Below are 21,382 nucleotides of genomic sequence, written 5' to 3' on the forward strand. Positions count from 1 at the left end.
CTGCCCTGCAGAGGCTCCCCGGCAGGGGTCGGGGGAAGGACCACCCAGCAGGCCAAGGGGTCCGGCTGGGACCAGGGACCAGGGGCAGCACAGCAGGCGGAGGATGAGTGTGCCAGGACAGCGCTCCCGGGGGGAGCCTCGGCCGGGGGCAGGGAGTCACCTGGGGCGAGAGGCTCCCGCCGCGGGGCTGTGGGCGCAGGGACACCGAGGGGCCAGCCCCTCAGCCCACCCGCACCGTCACGATCACTGCGCAGGCAAAGGAAGGAGTACCTGGTTTCCGGATCGAGGGAGTTCGCGAGCCTTTCATCAGCCAGTAACTTCTGTAGACTTTGATATAATTCCACATTTGTGTTTAACCTAGAAAAATCACACGTAAAGAAAATGAGACGACTCCCCAGAGCCTTCCTTTCTACATCAAGAGAATGGTGTCACGTCCAGCATACCCGTGCCCAGAGGCCAAAGGTCTGGGGCACTGGTTTGTCTTGCTTCTTCCTATGGACCAGGAACAGCCTCGCCACAGCTCCCAGGGACACTGGGACACAGGGACGGGCAGTGTTGGTCCCAACGGCCCTGGAAGGTAGGATGCGGACTCGAAAGCCACAGTCAACAGCGGGGCCAGAAGAGCAGACAGCACTTGACCCGCCGCCAAGGAGAACCAGCCTGGGGAGCAACCAGCCAAGGGCCACTTGCTCCTCTAACAGAGGCAGGCGGGGATGGCAGGAGGAGCAGCAGGGACCCGTGGGCCAACTGCACTGAGCACCGCCCAGCGGCCTCCGCTCACCATGGGCTGGGGGACAGCCTGAGGGCACAGGCTGCAGAGCCACACACCCTGCAACACGGCCCCACGGCTACTGCGACCTTGGCCAAGCTGTCCAGCAGGTCAGAGCCCCAGGGTTTCAATGGGCCAGGCTCCCAGGAGGCAGCTCTGGCCGGAGGCTGCACCCCCACCCCTAACCCCCACCACCGCCTTGGTTCCCCCCCCAGCACTGCTCTCTCTCACCCACCCGAGACTCCACGGTTAGGTCCCAAGTCCCTCACCCTTCAGAAGCCAAAACACCCAGCGTTCACGGCCACCCAAGGGGCTTCTGCCTGGGGCCTCGGCGAAGGGTCAGGTTCTAAGAGCCAAGCGCCAGGCCCTGCTCAGGTTCAGGGATGCTCAGCTGCCCGGGGGCAGGTCACGACCAAAACCCTGGGGATTCAGAGCTATCGAGGGGGTCTCCTGGGCCACCCTGGACCCCTGGGAACAGAGGCAGCCCCTTGGGCTGTAGAAAAACTCAGCAGGAAGGGCAGGCATGGCCCCACCTGCTCAGGGCTGCTCAGCACCCACCCCCCAACCCAAGTCCAAGGACAGCGGCTCCCTGGTCCACCACACCCACTCCAAGTCTGAGCAGATCCCCCACTATGGTCTGGGCTGTAGGAGCCCGAGATAAAGTCTGTACTTTGCAGTAACCGAAATCAAAAACTTCTAACTTTCGGCTTTTTTTCCACTTCGGGAAAAGTCAATTCTACTCCTGCACCTAAGAGCATCTTATTTTTCAAAGATCAACCGGAGCTGTTAGGATACGACTCAGGCGACGGGAGAGAATGACCCTCTGCTCTGATTCTTTGTGATTCAGTCTAAGAGCATCCAAGCCCCTCGGCGGCCCCCAGGGCAGGGCCCGAGCAAGGGGCTGAGCCCTCTCCACCATCCAGGGAAGACCTTGGCCGGAGCCTGCTGGCAACACCTCTCTGCCGACGGCAGCAAATCGGGGGACCGGGCAGGAGGGAGCCGGCCCCAGCCCCACCGCTGCAGCCCCGCGGGGACCCGGGCCGTGGGACGGACGCGGAGAGCCCCGGGGCAGCCGTACTTCTCCACGGCGGTGCCGATGCTCCGACAGGCCTCCTCCGCCGCCTCCCTGAACGCCGCCTCGGGGTGAGCGATTCTCACAAAGTCGGCCTGGGGGTGAGAAAAAAGCGAAAGGGGGGTGGATGGACCGCTTTCTCCCAGGATCCGGGGCGAAGGGGACACCTGCGATTCACCACGCGGCGCGGGCCGGGCCGGGCCTGTCCCTCACCGACGACTCACGAGCGGCTTCTCCGAGCGCGCATGACCCCGTCCTGCCATGGGACCGGGCTCGCTCAGGCCAAAGAAGATACCTTTACTAACTTAACTTTGCAAAAATCTGTCTCCTTCGAGTATAAACACCAAGTGAGTTCAAAAGAGCAGACTCTAGTTTCGAATAATGCAGACCTTGGCCCACCTGGCGCAGGACGAGGCCGCTCTGCCGACCTTGGAGTTAAACCAACCCCGAATCCTTTCTTTAAAGAATAAACTGCCACATGGAGTTCCCATCATGGCTCAGCGGAAATGAATCCCACTAGCGCCCACGAAGACACATGTTCAGTCCCTGGCCTCGCTCAGTGGGTCAGGGATCCGGCGTGGCCGAGAGCTGTGGTGTAGGTCGCAGATGCGGCTCGGATCCCGCGTTGCTGTGGCTGTGGCGTAGACCAGCAGGTGCAGCTGCAATTCCACCCCTAGCCTGGGACCTTCCATAGGCCGCAGGTGCAGCCCTAACAAAAAGAATCTTGGCAGAAGTTTTCATAAATGAAGAATCTCTGTCCCATTAGAAGCTTTGCATCTGCGCAAACCTTCTTTGACGGGCCACCACCTGGCGATTTTAGTCACGGACGTGTTAAAAGCACAGGCTCCGGAGGTTCCTGGCGGCCTGGGAGGGAAGGACCTGGCATTGTCACTCCTGCCGGCGTGGGTCACCGCTGTGGCCCAGGTTGCATCCCTGGCTGGGGAGTTACACACGCTGCAGGTGCGGCCCAAAGAGAAAGCACAAGTTCTCAACGTGGCCTCTTCCGAGACAGGCTTCCCGTTCGGCAGCGCGCTGGCGACACGTCGCCCCCAACGGCTCCCACGGCGAGATGCTCAGCACCTCGCAGCCCGACGCCCCGCGCGGCCGCGGCAGGAGCGCAGGGGCAGGCGGCCCGGGGCCCCCGGGGTGTCTTACCAAGTCGGCCACCCTGCACAAGGCGTCCGAGAGCTCGTCGAAGAGGAGCACGGTCTGCGGCCCGGGCGGCAGGGAGCAGGCGCGCGCCACCAGCTGCTCCGTCCTCCTCAGGGCCCTCTCCTGGGCCACGCGGAAGCCCTCCGGGGCCCTGAGCGCGGGGACGCCGAAGAGGCCCTGGAAGCCAAAGACAGAGCCCCTGAGCACGACGAGCAGCCGGGCGGGACGGAACAGAAACACGTCCTTCACCAGGAAAACCTGGGCTCGCGCTGCCCTTTCGCGCAATCCCGACTCGGGTCACGGACAGCACGGCCGCCGTCTCGACACACCCCATCCAGGACATTAAACGAGTTTTCACAATGTACGTGTTCTTCCAGTCTAAACTATTTGATAAAAAAAACAAAAACGGGGAGTTCCCGTCGTGGCGCAGTGGTTAACAAATCCGACCAGGAACCAGGAGGTTGCAGGTTCGATCCCTGGCCTTGCTCCGTGGGTTAAGGATCCGGTGTTGCCGTGAGCTGTGCTGCAGGTTGCAGACGTGGCTCGGATCCCTCATTGCTGTGGCTCTGGCGTAGGCCGGTGGCTACAGCTCCAACTGGACTCCTAGCCTGGGAACCTCCATATGCCACGGGAACGGCCCTAGAAAAGGTAAAAAGACAAAAAAAAAAAAAAAGAATGATATGGATTCAGAATCCAGCTGTGTCACTGCCAGGGACCCAAACTCACCAACGGGCAAGGGCTAAATGACATAAGACATTAAAATGTTTTAAATGTTTAAATGTTTAAAATGACATTTTACAGCGACTGGCACACCGCACGCGCTCACTCGGTGTCAGCGTCATCACTGTCAGTCCTGTGACCCTGGGCGCCATCTCTCCTCCACGGCCTCATTCCTCCACAGGCACAAGGGGATGCCACACCCGCCTCACAGCCGGGACACAGGTCCTAGGCCCCAGGTAAGTCCTCAGCCAGTGACATCCCGCACTGCCTGAGGCCCAGGGCCCATCCCCAAGCACTGCACAACTGCGGGGCCGGCAAGGTGATTACTGAGCATGTAAGTGTTTTAAAAGATTTAATAAACACGTTAAACCAACTCTTGGGCTGAAACTGGCATCGGACTTTATCCTTTCCAGAAGCACTGCAGCGCCCTGATAAAGACACAACGCACTCATCAGGTGGAAAGTACTACTTTCTTGTACTGGTTTAATCACACTTGTTGTAACCCTCAAGGAGACGGGAGGAGAAAAACACCAACACTTATAATGCAGCTACTGCATGCCCAGAAGGGTCCTGGGTACTTTCTTTGGCTCTCACATGTAAACCACTCAATCCTAGAGCACAAAGGATCATTCTCCTTTTACAGGCAAGGAAACACACTTTGAGATAGAGGTTTAAAAAACATATGTGCGGCCACCAGCCAACAGAGAGCAAGAACTTGAACTGCTCCAGGCACCGCTGGGCCCACGTCGGCTCCACTCGCCAGTTATCTTTGGACTCCATTTATCTTTGGACGGCAATTTATCTTTGCAAGTCTTCTCCGGGAATAGGGCGCCTCCTAGAGGCAGGAACCCTGCTCTTTGTCATTCTAACAGTACCCAACACAGGCCGGACTCACAAATGAAACAAATTAATGGGCCAGATGCTTAGCTGTGTACAGCTCACCGTGTCCACTGCGTAAATAACAGGTACAACACTCAGGCCCGACCCTGCCCACTATTTGTGCAAAAAGGGGTGCGTGGAGTTGTTAACTTCTTTTCAAAAGAAGCTGGAGAAAACGAAGACAGCTGGGGACAGCGCAGAATCGGTACCCAAAACAGATGTGACCTCTACACGGAATCAACTGCGATTCAAACACAGGCTATTTATGTTCACTCCGCAGAACAACTCCCCACATCCTCTTGGGAATTTTAAATCTCAGCCTGCCGTTACGGTATGCTAAAAAACAACTACATGAGCCTTTGGGTTTCTTTTTTTAATCAAAAACCATTTTACACATTTGAAAATCCAGTATCAGTACCTAAAATCATGATGTATGGGAGAAAAAAATCAATAAAGATAAAACTAGTTCTATTTTATCCACCAACAACCAAGCTTAACCTTCCTTTTTGCTCAGTAACTATAGGCAGCTTTCTTTCTCACACCATTTTTGTCAATATCAACACTGACCCCTCAGGGAAGTAGGGAAGCAAATTTCATTCAGAAATTATTATTATTATGTATATAATTATTATTTCATTCAGAAATTACTTCATTATTTCATTCAGAAATTATTATTTATTTATACATTTCTTTTTTTTTTTTTGTCTTTTTGTCGTTGTTGTTGCTATTTCTTGGGACGCTCCCGCGGCACATGGAGGTCCCCAGGCTAGGGGTCGAATCGGAGCTGTAGCCACCGGCCTACGCCAGAGCCACAGCAACGCGGGATCCGAGCCGCGTCTGCAACCTGCAGCACAGCTCACGGCAACGCCGGATCGTTAACCCACTGAGCAAGGGCAGGGACCGAACCCGCAACCTCATGGTTCCTAGTCGGATTCGTTAACCACTGCGCCACGACGGGAACTCCTATACATTTCTTTATTTGCCTTTTGGGGCCACACCTGTGGCATATGGATGTTCCCAGGCTAGAGGCTGAATCGGACCCGCAGCTGCCAGCCTACGCCACAGTCACAGCAGCAACAGATCTGAGCCGTGTCTATGACCTACACCACAGCTCACAGCAATGCTGGATCCTTAACCCACTGAGCGAGGGCCAGGGATCGAACTCGCAACCTCATGGATCCTAGTCAGGTTCTTTAACCACTGAGCCACAAAGGGAACTCCCAGAAATAATTTTTAAAGAGACAAATAAATGTGGGGATTAAATAAAAGCTCACATTATTAAGCTCACTATGATCATATTCCAGACTCATCTGTTCAAAAACAGGACAGTAGGAACAATAAGGAAACAAAGACCCCCAAAAAAGTAACAACATAAGGTACACAAAGTCGACAAGTACAAAGTCGAACAGGCATCAGCTAAGTCCCTTTCAAGCTTGCCTTCCTTCCACCATTCATCCATTCATCCATTCCTGAGCGCCTACTGAATGCCAGACGCCCCGCGGGGCCTGGGGGTGGATGCACAACCAGAAACACGGGAACTCGGTGACTTCCTGCGGGAGAAATGAACCTGCACCGCCTCAGAGGGCAGCAGACCCCTCCAGTTTCGTGTTTTAAAAGAAAGAGCCCAAAACTTTGAAAAACATTAAAGACAGCGTTTCGAGCATCAAGGGAAGGAGTAATTACACAAGCGGGTCCTTGCAAAAAAGACACTCGAGGCCGCAGGTGAGCTCACTTGGCGGCCCCGGCCTCACCAGAACTGTTCCTGCTGCGGGGGTGGGAGTGGGGGCAGGTGTGGAGGGGGAGGAAGGAGAGTGGGGGCACGTGCGGAGGGGGAGGAAGGGGAGTGGGGGTGAGAAGAATGGGGGGTTAGGCGGGGGGGGGGGAAGCGCTCAGGGCTGGGACGTGGGGACTCGCAGGGCTGGTGCTTTACCCTCCCCGCCCCCTGGCACCAGCCCCTCGGAGGAAGGACCGGCAAGGTGACCCCGGGGCAAACGACACGCCCCTCCCGTGCGAGACGGGCTTGCCGCCCGGCCCCCCCCAAACCCCGACGACCCAGCTGGGACCCTGCGGGCCACTCACCTGGCGCTCGCCGAACAGGTCCAGGCGGCGGCCCTGGGGCCGGACATTAAAGGCGGCGCCCACCGGGGACCAGCTGGTGCTGACCTGCCGGGCCCCGAGCCGGGCCCGGAGGCCGCCCAGACGTCGTGCGCACAGCATCGCGCCCCGCATCTCCCGAGCGCCGCGAGGCCGGGGGAACCCTAACCCCGCAGCCTGGTGGCTCAGCCCCGCGGGAACGCGTGCAGCGTTTCCACGGCAGCGGCCCCCGCACCACGTGACCTCGCGCTTCCCAGGAAGGGCGAGAGGCAGCGAGACTAGCGCACCTCGGCGTCCCCAGGGCCAGAGCGTCGCCCCCGCCTTCCCGGCTGCCGCCTCTAGCGCCCCCGCGTGCCTGGAGGAGGAACCGCAGGGTCGCCCCGCCCGCCCTGGTGAAACTTGCCCGGAACGCACGTGGGTGGCCGGCGGGCCAGGCGCTCCCCCCGACCTGTGGCGTAGACGCGCCGCCCTGGGTCTGTCTCCTTTCCTGGGGGGTGCGGGTCACGTGCCCCGCGTTTGCACATCCGAGCTCTGCAAGCAGAGCTGTCCATGGACTTTCATCCATTGCCTGTAAACTCGCGAGGATCGATAGTACAACCGACAAAGCAGTGTCAGGTGCGAGGGGCTGGGGCATCCTACCGATGTCCAGTCACCTAAGCAGGGAGACCTGGGGCGGGAGGCTGTGGAGGAGAGAGTGGCGCATGGGGGACTGGACCAGCGGCCGGAGGCACCCTCTCGGGCAGGGACGAAGCTGTGCAGGGATCAGAGCATCACCAGGACGGCCCTTGAGGGTGACCCTGGAAGGACCCCCAGGAGGCTGGGGTGAGCTGGCGGGGAGCCTGCCCTGCAGACTCGCTTCAGCTTCCTGTGAGAACCAGACACCCGGATGGAGTCCATCAGCTCCCAGGGCAGGCAGGCTGCGCCGAAGGATGGCCCCGGTGTCTCGGACCCCGACGTTTGACGTGTGCGGAGGGCCAGCACCTGAGGGAACGTTGTAGCTCATCTGAATGTATGGCTTGGGAGCCACTACGCTCCTGTTAACACGTGTCGGGTGTGAGCAGCCTGGGAACCTTCTCTGAAGTTCCAAAGAGCCAGGAGGGAGGGCCAAGTGGTCTGGGCTTCCAACCCACCCTTGGCGTCTTCTCCACAACACTCCGGTGTTAAATGGAGTTTGTTTTCAGTTTAGCCTGGTCGGGAGAAAAAGCCCCGGTGATAATAGTGACAAAGAAACTTTAGTTACAGGAAGTGCCGTGAGGCTCCTACACAGTTCTCCCCGGCATAACTAGAAGGTCTGTATTTTTTGTTTGTACACGTAAGAAGTGATTTCATTTTCTACTGGTGTTTTTCAATCAGATTTTAGGGAGTTCCCGTCGTGGCTCAGGGGTAAACGAACCCGACTAGCATCCATGAGGATGAAGGTTCCGCCCCTGGCCTTGCTCAGTGAGTTAAGGAAGCCTTGTATTTTGGCTAAGCGGACAAGAAGCTGTGAAAAAGAAACCAAGTCAGATGGAATTTGCCCTGCTGGGTTTGAGCAGATTGGGACGGGCTCCTTTCTTGTCCTCTTTCTACCTCTGGGGTTGGAAACATCCATCCGTCCCACCCTTGTGTTCTGGAAGCGCCAGCTTTTTGTCTGGTTTCGCAGGGTCACAGATGAAGGAGCATTTTGTCCCAGGACGATGCACACAATAGGTCTCACCTATAACTGACTTAGATTTAGATGATGAGAATCAGGGACTTCTGAGTTGATATTTATTTATTTATCTTCTTAGGGCCTCATCCGAGGCCCATGAAAGTTCCCAGGCTAGGGATCAAAGCAGAGCTGCAACTGCCAGGAGTTCCCATTGTGGCTCAGCCGAAACGATCCCCATTAGTAGCTATGAGGATGCAGGTTCGATTCCCTGGCCTTGCTTTCGTGGAATAAGGATCACACGTTGCTGTGAGCTGTGCTGTTAGTCGCAGGTACGGCTCGGATCCTGCGTGCTCCAGTTCACCTGCTAGCCTGGAAACTTCTAAAGGCCTCACCTGTGGCCCTAAAAAAACAGGTCACCACCACACCAGATGCTTAACCCACTGCACGAGGCCAGGGATCGAAGCTTCATTCTCATGGATCCTAGTCGGGTTCTTAACCCCCAGAGCCACAACAGGAACTCCCAGGGCAAGTATTTTTACATGTACTCTTGCAATGACAGGAAAGACCTACAGAATCAGCTCGGGAAATAACTTGCCTATTTATCGCCTTTTTACGGGTTTGACGGCGATGGTTTCATTCATCCATGAGATCATCAAACAACATCTTCGCTGAGCCAATTCTGGGGCCGTCACGGTCACGGTCACGAGCTGCTGAACAGGAGGAAGCCCGTGAACGTGGTGTCGTCGTCCTCATCCGCAAACAAGCCGTTGAACCGCTCCCCTCCCAGCACCTGCAGCCACACCTCGTCCCCCAGCTTCAGCGGCAGGACGATGCCGCCCGACGCCTGGTCCTCGGAGCTCGTGTAACCGTCCTTGGTGTGCAGGATTTTGACCCCGTTTTTGACCAGCGCCACCTGGACGTTCCTGGAGAAGACAGTGAGGTGGTAGGTGAAGAAGTAGACGCCGGCCACGTGGCAGGTGAATTTCCCGGTGGCCACGTCGTAGTGGTTGAACTCGTTGTACAGGATCCTGTCGAATCGGACGGGTACATCCGACGGGGGGAACTTGCTGAGCACCGTGAGCCCCACGGTGAAGGCGCTTTTGGGCAAGACCGGCGTCTCACCCATTCTCCCTTTTTCTCCCCGATCCCCTTTCCAGCCCCTCACTCCCCGGACGCCTGGCTCACCCTGGGGCCCCAGGGGTCCGGCATCTCCCCTGGGACCAGGCTTTCCAATGGGCCCCATGGGGCCCGGGGAGCCAGTTGGGCCCGAAGGTCCAGTGCTGCCCTTTGGCCCTTCCGGACCAATGGGACCCACGTCCCCCTTGTCCCCCTTCAGTCCTTGGGGGCCCGGCTCTCCGCTGAGGCCTTTCTCTCCCGGGGGGCCCACAAGTCCCTTGGGCCCATGTTTTCCTGGAGGTCCTCTGGAGCCCTGGTCGCCTTTGATGCCCTTGGCTTCGACGTGTCCATCGACCCCTAAGCAGGACAAGAGAGGACAGAGGCAGAGAGGAGCTGTGACACGTCGCCTGTGAGAGCAACTGTGGTTGTTCTGCTACTGAGCATGTGAGTGAGATACAGCAGCGTCAGGGCCCAGGTCCAGGACAAGCTCAGGGTCTGAAAGCTAATTTGCCCCTGAACTGTGCTCACACAAACCCACACATACACACACCTTTCGATTTGTGGACGGTAAGTCAGCCGTGGGGCTCACACTAGAAATAACAGCTTTGGAGTTCCCGCCATGGCACAGTGGGCTAAGAATCCCACTGCAGCAGCTCAGGTTGCTGCAGAGGCACAGGTCCCACTCCTGGCGGGCGCAGCGGGCTGAAGGACCTCACATTCAATCCCTGACTTCCATGTGCCCTGGGTGCAGCCATAAAAAAAAGATAAAAAGAAATGACAGTCTTTTTGCTGCCTGAGTCTGACAGTGAGTGGTGCCCCCTCCTCTGCTTTGGAGGAGCAAAGAACGCAAGCAGCAGGTGTACCAGGGCTGCTCCAGGGGCTGATGTGCAGCTCTGATGGGGTTTGGGGGCTTTTTTGGTCTTTTTAGGGCCTCACCCGTGTCATACGGAGGTTCCCAGGCTAGGGGTCCAATCAGAGCTGCAGCTGCCAGCCTACACCACAGCCACAGCAACACAGGGTCCAAGCCACATGTTTGACCTACACCACAGCTCACAGCAATGCTGGATCCTCAACCCCCTGAGCGAGGCCAGGGATCGAACCTGCATCATCACGGATGCTAGTCAGATTCATTTCTACTCAGCCAGGACGGGAACTCCAGCCCTGATGCTTTCACACCCACACACCTGCCGCCCAGAGGCTCCTCATCCAAGTGACCACAGACTCGTCCTGGGTTGCCGCTCACTGCTCAGTACATCTGCCAACCTGTCTGCTGTGCCAGGTGCATCGGGCTGCAGTGGTCCTGCTGTCCCCCAGCCCCTCCTCCTCCTCCTCACACCCCAACTGGGCAGCGGTGGTTACGAGCGCACGCTCTGGAAGTAGACACCCTGTCTCCACCACTCGTGCACAAGCTGATTCCCCAGGATAGGAAGCAACTCCTTTAAGGACTGTTGTGCTAAGTAAGGCAGCACCAGCACGAGGGAACATCATGCGTGTGGGACCACCACCTCCCTCCCCATCGGTGACAACTGTCAGCATCCTCTCCACCTCCAGGGCCCGGCTCAGGTGCCACCCTCTCCTGCAGGGCTGCCCAGGGCACTAAGTCGGAATCCAGTGCCCCTGAATCAGGCTTCCGCAAACCATGGCCCGTGGGCCACACCCACCCTCTGCCTATCTTTGTACCCCTGCAAACTAAGAATGGTTCCCCCCCCCTTTTATTTTTTTGCCAAGCCCATGGCACATGGACGTTCCTGGGCCAGGGATGGAATCCAAGCCACTGCTGTGACCTACACCACAGCTGCAGCAACTCCAGATCCTTTAACCCACTGAGCAGGGCCAGTGACAGAACCCACACCTTCTCATTGGCCCGAGCCACTGCAGTCAGAGTCTTAACCTCGTGTGCCACAGCAGGAACTCCCTGGTTTACATTTGAAAATGGTCACAAATAACGTTCCGAGCTACAGGACAATCATGCAAAATTCAGGTCCCACTGGACCATAGCCCCAGTTACTGAGGCATCATTTACACTGCTCTTCTCCACGATGGCAGAGCTGAGGAATTGTGGGGAGACCTGGTGGCCCATAAAGCTGAAAATATTTACTATCTGGCTCTTTATGGAAAGTTTGCCCGTCTCTGCACGGAATCCCGAGCTGCTGGAGAGAACTGGGTGGCCGTTATCCGTGGATCATCCTCAGAGCCTCATAAGGGACTTGTGTTGGTAGACACTTAAATTCTTTTTTGGGGGGGTGGGAGGGCTGCAGCTATGGCACGCAGAAGTTCCCAGGCCGGGGTTCGAACCTGTGCCACATCAGCAGGTCCTTAACCCACTGAGCCACCAGGGAGCTCCAACACTCAAGTTCTCATTATATCCCTGCCAGCTGAGGACGAGGGCACAGCCAAATGGAAAGCCACCTCTGACCTGGTTCTCCTTTCTCTCCCATCATCCCGTCCTTCCCTGGACCACCGGGACGTCCTGGTTCACCTGGTGGAAAATGAGAAAACAGGCAGGAGTTAAAATCCGGTTCAGAGGAGAAGGTCTGCCCGCCTCCTGTGAAAGCAGATGTGGGACGGAAGGGAGGGTTCTGGAAGGATCTCTGTGGTGCCTTAGAGTGCTGTGCAGGCCCATTGGGGCATCAGGCCATGAGGTTTTGCTGACCACGTAGGAGTCCTGATGCTCAGAACAGGCTCCTGGAGCACCAGTGTCCTGTGTCACGTCCACGCGCCTGTGTTTGTAAGCTGTGTACGGGTAAGCTTCTAAAAACGTGTTCATTGTAAAACAGACACACAAATATATTTGAAAACAGGAAGACAAAAACGAAGTTAATTTTTAGTGTGAGAAATGTGATTGATATCCTTCTCAGAAATACATATATTTTATATATGTATATGTGTGTGTGCATTTATACATGCTACATATATCACATACACGCCTTAAGGAAGCGAGTAAAACTGGAAAGACTGGATACCCTGAAAGAAGGCGAGCGATTCATCAGGAGAGAAGTAGGACATTTGGAGTCGAATGTGGGAGCATCGTCTTATGTATTTCTCTTCCCCCCACCCCACATCCATTTCTCTATCATCTAGCTTCTTTGCCTGCGTACCATGATTAAAATTTTTTTTTTTAAGATTTTTTTTTTTTGTCTTTTTGTCTTTGTTGTTGCTATTTCTTGGGCCGCTTCCGCGGCATATGGAGGTTCCCAGGCTAGGGGTTGAATCGGAGCTGTAGCCACCGGCCTACACCAGAGCCACAGCAATGCAGGATCCGAGCCGCGTCTGCAACCTACACCACAGCTCACGGCAACGCCGGATCGTTAACCCACTGAGCAAGGGCAGGGACCGAACCTGCAACCTCATGGTTCCTAGTCGGATTCGTTAACCACTGCACCACAACGGGAACTCCCCCCATGATTAAAATTTTTAAAGTTAAAGCCTCCCAAACTCGGAAAGGGAACACCCTACCCCATACGGGCCCCATGAGAGAGGAGGCGCGCCGCACGCCCCTGCAGAAAGGCTGCCTTGGACTCGGGCAAAGGGGGCTCAGATTTTTAGAGAAAGAGAGGCTGTGAGCCAGGAGTTTGAGTCACGGGGACAGATGTGTGACTTTGAACCGGGAAAGTGTTAAGGGTCAACTGGCGAGGCAGCCTGGCTGCTGCACAGGCGCAGAGAGCCCCAGGGCGGGTGGTACCCGCCCCCTCCGCTGGCAGGGACCGAGCCCGGGGGTTGCGGGCAGCTCCAAGGGTCCTGCAGCAGGAGGCCTACAAAGAGCCCCTGGGGAGGAAGGCTGGAACCTTTCTTTCGTGCTCAGAGGGCAGAGGGCTGGATGCTAACAGCATCGTCTCAGTGGTGCTTCCTGCGCCTCCTCTCCCCGCCCAGCCTCGGGGGTCGGAGCTGGTCCCCACGGTGAGGAGGGGAGTGGGCGTGAGAGGGGAGGGATCACGAAGGCAGAGGGTGTTGTGTGTGTGCATGCACACACAGACATAATACATGTACACACATGCACACCTGTGGTCCCACCAGGACGGCAGGGGGTGGGTTTCATTAAGACGGAGAGTTTGCTGTTCGCAGGGCTAGCCTTTCCCTCTCCAGGAGGAGAGTGCCTGATGCCCCAAAGTGCCCCTGGTGACCCTCTGCTCCATCCAGCCAGGGCAGGTAACCTGCTCGACCACAAACGCCATGAGCAGGGGACGCCCCAAATGCCTGGAAGGCCCACAGAATGGGAAAGCCCATGAGGATGGGGTCCTGACAGCTCGTGCTGCCCTGTACCCCGCACCCAGCCCCATCTGGCTGGAACAGGCTGTCCGTAAGTGTGTCCTAGGGGACGGGTGGATGGATGGATGGATGGATGGGTGGGGAAGGATGGAGAAGGGTGAGCCAGTAGGTGCTGAGCACACAGGTGATGAAGGAAGGTGCTAAAAGGAAGAGAGTGAGCAGAAGGGCAGCTGCAGGCACAGGCACCAGGTACCTGCATCCCCCTTGTCGCCCTTCGTGCCGTCTCGTCCATCTCTTCCAGGCAATCCATTGTGACCGGGGGTCCCAGGGACGCCGGGGTGGCCCTGTCTGCAGGTGTCCTGCGAGCTCACCGTCCCTGCACAGACTCCAGAGACAAGCAGGAGGCACCAGATCCTCATGGCTCAGATGACAGAGCTGGGCTGAAAGAGGGGAACAGACCAAAGGGAGAAACGTTCGTCACTGGGGCCGCAGACACGGCCTCGGCTCCCTTTGCAGTGGCCAAACTCAGAACGGCCGGAGCGCATCAGGGTGGGAGCTGGCAGCAGACCAAGCTGCTCACCATCGAAGGGCATGGTCTTAGGAAGCACTCATGAAGTTGGGGCAGCTCCTAATGGAGAGCCGTCTAGGAGAGAGCCCAGTGCCCCATCAGGAACCCGCTTGGCCACTTCACTTTGGGCAAAGCACTTTTTGGAGGCAGAGGTGTGCTATAAAAACATCTCCCAGGGGTGCTATAAAAACATCAAAAGGTTTTTAGGGCTGCGCCCGAAGCACATGGAGGTTCCCAGGCTAGGGGTCTACACCACAGCCACAGCAACGCGGGATTGATCCAAGCCGCATCTATGACCTACACCACAGCTCACGGCAGCACCGGAGGCTTAACTCACTGAGCAAGACCAGGGATTGAACCTGAGTCCTCATGGATACTCATTGGGTTTGTAATCCACTGAGCCACAACGGGACCTCCTATACAAAACAAATTTGATCACATGGTGCACAAAAGCACATTTTAAATAGTAAATCAAACAGAGAATTAGCATTTGATCCAGAAATCCCTCCCCTGAAGAGACAGGCCAAAGAATTAAAAGCGGGGACTCCCACAGATGTTTCTACACCCAGGTTCACAGCACTGTTATCCACAGTCCCCAAAAGGGGGGAGACAACCCACCTGTCTATTGACACATGAATAGGTCCATCCATACAGTGGTCGTGGTTCAGCCTTAAAAAGGAGGGAAACTCTGAGAGTTCCCTGGTGGTTCAGTAGGGTAAGGACCAGGCATTGTCATTTCCATGGTTCCGATTACTGCCGTGGTGTGGATTTGATTCTGGGCCTGGGAATTTCTGCTTGCTAGAGGGGTTGGCCCCCACCCCCCCCAAAAAAGGAAGGAAATTTTGACACAGGCTGCATCATGGGTGAACTTGAAAACATTGTGCTATGTGAACTTAGCCAGTCACCATAGGACAAATAGCGTATAATTCCACTTATACGAGGTACCTGAGGAGGTAAATTCACAGACAGAAAGTAGAAAGGTTGCTTCCAGACCACTGCAAAAACGTAAATATCACAAAAAATCAAGTCACAAATTTCTTGGTTTCCAGTGCATATAAAAGTTATATTTACACCATACATAAGGTGTGCACAGCATTGCTTAAAAACAGCGTACAGGACTTCCTGCTCCGGTGCAGTGGGTTAAAGATCCTACTGCAGAGGCGCAGGTTGCTGCAGAGGCGCAGGTTCAATCCCCAGCCTGGCGCAGTGGGTTAAATGATATGGTGCTGCCACAGCTGCAGCCTAGATTTTAGGTGCACCTCAGATTCAATCTCTGGCTCAGGGAACTTCGACATGCCACGGGGGTGGCCATTAAAAAATAAAAATAAAAACAGTGCATACGTTAATATTAATAGTTCTTTATTGCTAAAAAAGGCTCACCGTCACTTGAGTGGTGCCATCAAAGATCCCTGGTCACAGGTCACCATAAGCGATGCAATAGGGATGGACAAGTCTGGACTGTTGTGAGAATTGCCAAAATGGGACACAGAGACACGAGGTGAGCAAATGCGCCAAGCAGGTGGCCACACACCTTCCGTTTGTGACAAGATGCAGTATCGGTGAAGCCCGCTTAAGCAATGTGTGTCCCTGTGCATGTCACCAAAAACTCCATGTACATGCAGCCAAAGGAACACGGTTGCTTTACGAATGATGGGGTTACGGGAGTTTTTTTTTTTTTTGGTTTTAAATGCCCTTTTACAGTATCTATAGAACTATTTCTATATAAACATACATACATATTATATATATACATTTTAAACCAGCTAGACTCCCATCCACAGGAGGACACCGCCCCCTCACGGAAGCCGCTGTGCATCGCGGGGTCCCGTGTGATGTAAACCAAAGTATTTTGGGAAAAGGAAAGGCAGATGTTTCCCTCTCAAGTCACAAACTTACGCCCTTTGGGGAATTGAGTTTGTTTTCCTCAAGCCAAACTCCGTACATAAGCCACATCTTCGGGCTCTGTTTAACCCAGAAGTGACTGGTTGGCAGGTAAACCTAAACTGCACAGACAGACCAGCCTCTGTAGGGGGCTAGATTTTTCCTTTGTGATTTTCGAAAACGGGTGTTACAATGATCCCAGAAGAAAGAAAGAAAGAAAGAAAAAAAAAAAGATCAGGAGCTCATAAAGGGATCAGATTGGGATAAACTCTGCTTTGCTCTCCAGCCAGAGAGGAGCCGAGATAAAAGCCAAGGCCCAGCCCTCTGCGATCCTTTGGCAGACACGCCACACAGGCAGGGCCTGGCAGGTACCCACTGGCAACAAACGGCTGTGATACAAGGAACATGCTTGGGAGTGTCTGCTGTGGCTCAGCGGGTTAGGAACCCGACGCAGTGTCTGTGAGGATGTGGGTTTAATCCCTGGCCTCGCTCAGTGGGTTAAGGATCAGGTGCTGCCTTGAGCTGCAGCGTAGGTCACAGATGAGGCTCTCATTCCACCCTGAGCCCAGGAAATTCCATGTGCTGAAAGTGCAGTAGTTAAAAAAAAAAAAAAAAAAGAAGAAGAAGAAGAAAAATAAAAAAGGAACACACTTAGCTCCCAAATGAGCAGAGTTGAATTGTGGCATCATCTCGAAAGCAAAAATTCTTAGAGACGGACCTGAGAATTTGCACAAGGAATACAGTAGAAATTGTGTCCGTGGCAGTTTTCAAGATAAAAGGTTTACATTTGTGTTTCTCTCAAAGCCTGAGGCTGGTGTCTCAATTTCGATGTTTAACTCCTATGTCTGGTGTTTCTCCAGATCGCACAGACTAGGACCCCACCTGTCTCGGCTTTCCCTCCCCCTCCCCCTTCTCTGGACCCCCTCCCCTCCCCCTCCACACGGCGCCTGGACGAGCCTCACTTCCAAGGCGCTAACCTGGGTTACAGCTTGTTGAGGACAGCGACTGCATCTTCCCACTTATTTTCAGCACTGCACAGTGAAGTATTTGTTGAATGGGTACATGAATGAAGGAATGGATTTGATACTGGCTTAACTGCGAGCAAATCACCCCCCGGGGAGGTGGCTGGGTATCGACTCACTGTTTCATCTGGGGATTTCTAGGAGTTCCCACTGTGGCTCAGCTGTTAACGAACCCGACTAGCACGCGTGAAGACTCGGGTTCGATCCCTGGCCTCGCTCAGGGGGTTAAGGATCCGGCATTGCTGTGAGCTGTGGTGTAGGTCGAAGACTCGGTTCGGATCCTGCGTTGCTGTGGCTGTGGCGTAGGCTGGAGGATCTCAGTATCAAGCTCTGATTGGACCCCTAGACTGAAAACCTCCATATGTTGCGGGTGCAGCCCTAAAAAAAAAAAAGACATGTGGGGGTTTCTAGTCTCTCCAACACCCCTTCTCGCCATCATCATTGTCGCCCATGGGAACTGAAATTGTAGCTGGCAGGTGGATGCATGCAACGCTCACTTTCCAGCCTCTCTCCCATCCCGTACTTGTGGGAATCTAGGTTACGGCCAGCAGGCGCTGAGTCAAGCGATAACGAGCAACCGGTGGGCCATGACCCGGACGGGACGGACGGGCCCTTCCCGCGAGCCGCCCTGGGACCCTGGAAGGAGGGCATCCCTTTGCAGACAGAGCAAATCCTGGTCTCTGAGGGCTTCTCGGGCCCGGTCTGCCCCCACCCCCCCAGCCTGTCTTTGACACGAGGGAGAAATAAGTCCCGCCAACCTGCCCAAGCCTGTTCTCGGGGCCGCTCACGCAGCTGAGCCTTGATGGGCGCCAGGCTTGTGCTGGCAGAGGAGGGCGCTCAGGCCAAGTGGGGAAGGTTTGACATCCCTGTTCCCTTAGCCCACAGTTGGCCTTGCTGGGGACGCGCGGGGTGTAACCCCCTCCAGGTGACACGCGAGGCATGGCCTTAGATCCGTGCAATGGGTGTCAATGACCCGAGGACAGACACAGTCCTGCTCCACGGGGGGAGGGGAGCCGTGACCCCGGGAGCCGCTGAGATCTCACCGACCCGAGACAGGGAAGCAGCTGGAGACAAAGGGACACAGGCTGCAAATGCCTTCAGAGCTACTGCTTTTTAGAGCCAAGTAAAATAGGTTCTTGCTTTACTTCTTTCTGGAATGTGTCTCCAATGCTTGACCAATATTCTCCTTTATTACTGAATTTCTTTAGAAAAGGTCACTCCGTGCCTCCCCCCGCCCCCCATTAATTTTCTCCAAGGACGTGATGTTCCTAATTCATGGCCAAGGTCCAGGGCTTCCGCTTCTCAAGCTCCTTACCTCCCCAAAGAGGAAGGCTTAATAAAGACCCGCCAGAACCCAGCTGAGCAATTTTTGCTAGATCTCCAAACTTCCAGCCTCTAGAGGTTGCATAAAATGCAAGAGCTGAGTGAACCACAGCATCCTTCCCAGACACCACAGCCCGAGAATCTGAATCTAAATTGTCTTCATGCAACACACTGTCTTCCATGGGGTCCATACTCTGACATATATTTCTTTTTCAACATATGTTGAACATACATGAAATATTTCCTATGTTTAAACTACACTGGGTAAGTCTGTACTGCCATGAACATAATAATGCACACATTACAATTTGTGCAAATTAATCCATGAGCTCCACCGGAAATCTCTCTAGAAAGGCCTACTGGGAGTTCCCACCATGGCACAGTGGGTTAAGAACCTGACTGCAGTGGCTCAGGTCAGGGCAGAGGGGTGGGTTTGATCTCCAGCTGGCGCAGTGGGTTAAGGAGCTGGCATTGCCACAGCTGTGGCACAGGTCGCAGCTGTGGCTTGGATTCAATCCCTGGCCCAGGAACTTTCATGTGCTGTGGGTTTGGCCATTAAAAAAAAGAAAAGAGAAAGAAAAAAAGAAAGGAAAGAAAGGGAAAGAGAGAAAGCAAAAGAAAGAAAGAAAGAAAGGAAGAAAGAAAGAAAGAAAGAAAGAAAGAAAGAAAGGGGAGTTCCTGTCGTGGCACGGTGGTTAACGAATCCAACTAGGAACCATGAGGTTGCGGGTTCGGTCCCTGCCATTGCTCAGTGGGTTGGGGATACGGCGTTGCCGTGAGCTGCGGTGTAGGTTGCAGACACAGCTCAGATCTGGCGTTGCTGCGGCTCTGGCGTAGGCCGGTGGCTACAGCTCCGATTGGACCCCTAGCCTGGGAATCTCCATATGCCGCAGGAGCGGCCCAAGAAATAGCAAAAAGAAAGAAAGGAAAACAAAAGAAAGGTCTAATTCTTAAGATTTCTTCTATGGTATCATCTCTCTCCCCAGCCAGTTTGCAGCGTTCTCGAAGAACTTGAAAATCTTTTTTATCTCCTGTCTGGCCTCTTCGTTAAGAGTGAATTTGGGAGCCAGCAGACTCCTTTCCTATCCCAAACCCTGTAGACATCAGCCTACTTTGCAAATAATTAAGCAGAATTATCACATGCCAGTAACATGAACCATTTTAGGCCCCTGATGTCTTACAGTGAAGGTTTCCTAACACACTTACCGAATCCCAGGGCGGCGGGCGGCACCCAGGTGCTGTGCAAGCCAGGAATCACGGAGCAAACTAAAGAAAACCCCACCTTCCTGCCCTGCGAGTCCCTGTGGACACGGCTGCAAAACAGCAGGAAGGGGCGGGAGCAAACGAGCACAGAACCTCCTGGGAAATTTTCAGGGAGTTCCCGTTGAGGCTCAGCGGGTTAAGAACCTGACTAGGAGCCATGAGGATGCAGGTTTGATCCCTGGCCTCTCTCAGTGGGTTGGGAATCAGGTGGTGTGGTGAGCTGTGGTGTAGGTCGAAGACGGGGCTTGGATCTGGCGTGGCTGTGGCTGTGGTGTAGACGGGCAGCCGCAGCTCCAATTCGCCTCCTAGCCTGGGAACCTCCATATGCTGCAGACACGGCCTTGAAAAGATACAGGAAAAAAAAAAAGAATTTCAAGAAGACGTGTGACACTTAAGTCAGGGGCGTCTCCCAGCAACACTGCTTAGTTGAGCAAACTTAGCTTTTTCCCCCGTTTTTAATGGAGAGAAGGGGAGGCAGCTTCTGGTGGGTCTGGAGGGAGGCGCTCGCAGGGCTGCTTCTTCCCTCGAAGTGATGTCTGCGCCTTTGCTTCATCTCTGCGGCCAGTCAAGGACCCACAGGACCGAACTAAGACGACGCTGCCGGGCCTTGTTCAGACCATCAACCCTTGGAACTGACCCCATTAACTGGAGCTCTCTGACTCGTGTGGTTCCTTTATTTCTTTTTGATTATTATTATTGTCTTTTTAGGGCCGCAGCATATGGAGGTTCCCAGGCTAGGGGTCCAATCGGAGCTACAGCTGCCGGCCTATGCTATGGCCACAGCAACTTGGGATCCGACCTACACCACAGCTCACAGCCATGCCGGATCCTTAACCCACTGAGCGAGGCCAGGGATCGAACGCGCGTCCTCATGGATACTAGTTGGGTTCGTGAACCACTGAGCCACGATGGGAACTCCCGCGTGGTTCCTTTAAATGTAGGCATTTTTGCGCCTAAGAGTTTAATGCCCAGTCTCCACACGCATGCACACGCACGCACACACATGCACACAGACACGGCACTAAGAAACACATGGTGAAACTATTATTTTCAATCCCATGTAATCACTGAGTGGTACATTTTCCCGTCAGTGTCTGTTAATGTTGATTTTCTAGCTTAAAAATAGCATCAGACCACTGTAAATCAATCATAATAAAGACATTTTTAAAAATGACAGAGTATTACAATTAGAATACGCAAGCCATGAGGTCTCGCTATATAGCCCAGGGAACTATATTCAACCACTTGTGACAGAACATGATAGAAGAAAATATGGTAAAAAGAATGTATATGTGTGACGGGGTGACTTTACGGCAGAAATTGACAGAACGTTGTAATTCAACTATAATAAAAATTTAGAAAAAATAAAAATGCAGAAACCAAAAAAAAAAAAAAAATTAACATCACGAGGACAAACGCACCCAATGCTGCTTCTCGAGAGGCTGAGTGGGAGTGGAGGGGAGAGTGGGGTGCAGGCAGGTCCCCCCTCAACAGAGGTCGCACCCCCCACACTGTGCCTCAGTTTCCCTCTCCAAGCAGCAGGCAGAATGGCGCCAGGGTCTCAGGTGGTGGCAGGGTTTCCCCAGGTCACGCAGACCCACCACCTCGTCTCTTGACCCCAGCCCCGCCTGCACACCTGCTGCGTCCTTCAAGGGGCCCCAGGAACAATTCCTTCCTTCTGCATCCG

The 21,382-nt window shown here is 54.6% G+C and overlaps 2 protein-coding genes across 9 annotated transcripts in view; both read right to left on the reverse strand.

Moving 5' to 3' along the window:
* Nucleotides 1–6,966, reverse strand: part of MIPEP (mitochondrial intermediate peptidase) — a 111,457-nt gene extending 104,491 nt beyond the window's left edge. For all 7 annotated transcript variants that reach the window (XR_014818988.1, XR_014818991.1, XR_014818990.1 and 4 more), the window contains exons 1-4: nt 6,672–6,966; nt 2,997–3,170; nt 1,848–1,936; nt 271–357 (exon numbers count right to left, since the gene is read on the reverse strand). Coding sequence is in view for 3 of the 7 variants with exons in the window: in XM_084981273.1 (XP_084837399.1) it covers nt 271–357; nt 1,848–1,936; nt 2,997–3,170; nt 6,672–6,821 (500 nt within the window). In the remaining 4 variants the exon portion in view is untranslated. The remainder of the gene's footprint in view (nt 1–270; nt 358–1,847; nt 1,937–2,996; nt 3,171–6,671) is intronic.
* A 1,455-nt stretch (nt 6,967–8,421) lies between these two features.
* On the reverse strand, nt 8,422–19,700 carry LOC100522569 (complement C1q and tumor necrosis factor-related protein 9). 2 transcript variants are annotated; one of them, XM_084981291.1, is made up of 5 exons: nt 19,639–19,700; nt 13,892–14,078; nt 11,849–11,911; nt 9,119–9,789; nt 8,770–9,023 (listed from the first exon to the last, which is right to left on the reverse strand). In XM_084981291.1, the coding sequence occupies exons 2-5, from the start codon at nt 14,055–14,057 to the stop codon at nt 8,916–8,918; spliced, it is 1,008 nt and encodes a 335-aa protein (XP_084837417.1). In that variant the 5' UTR covers nt 14,058–14,078; nt 19,639–19,700; the 3' UTR covers nt 8,770–8,915. The 2 variants fall into 2 exon arrangements, with proteins under 2 accessions (XP_003130932.2, XP_084837417.1); XM_003130884.5 differs by having other exon boundaries at nt 8,422–9,789.
* Between the last annotated feature and the right edge of the window lie 1,682 nt (nt 19,701–21,382).

Source organism: Sus scrofa, chromosome 11 (genome assembly GCF_054392235.1).
Source record: "Sus scrofa isolate SSC_HxYL_T2T_F1_AM1 chromosome 11, Sscrofa_HxYL_maternal_Yorkshire_Landrace_v2.0, whole genome shotgun sequence".
NCBI classification, from domain to species: domain Eukaryota; kingdom Metazoa; phylum Chordata; class Mammalia; order Artiodactyla; family Suidae; genus Sus; species Sus scrofa.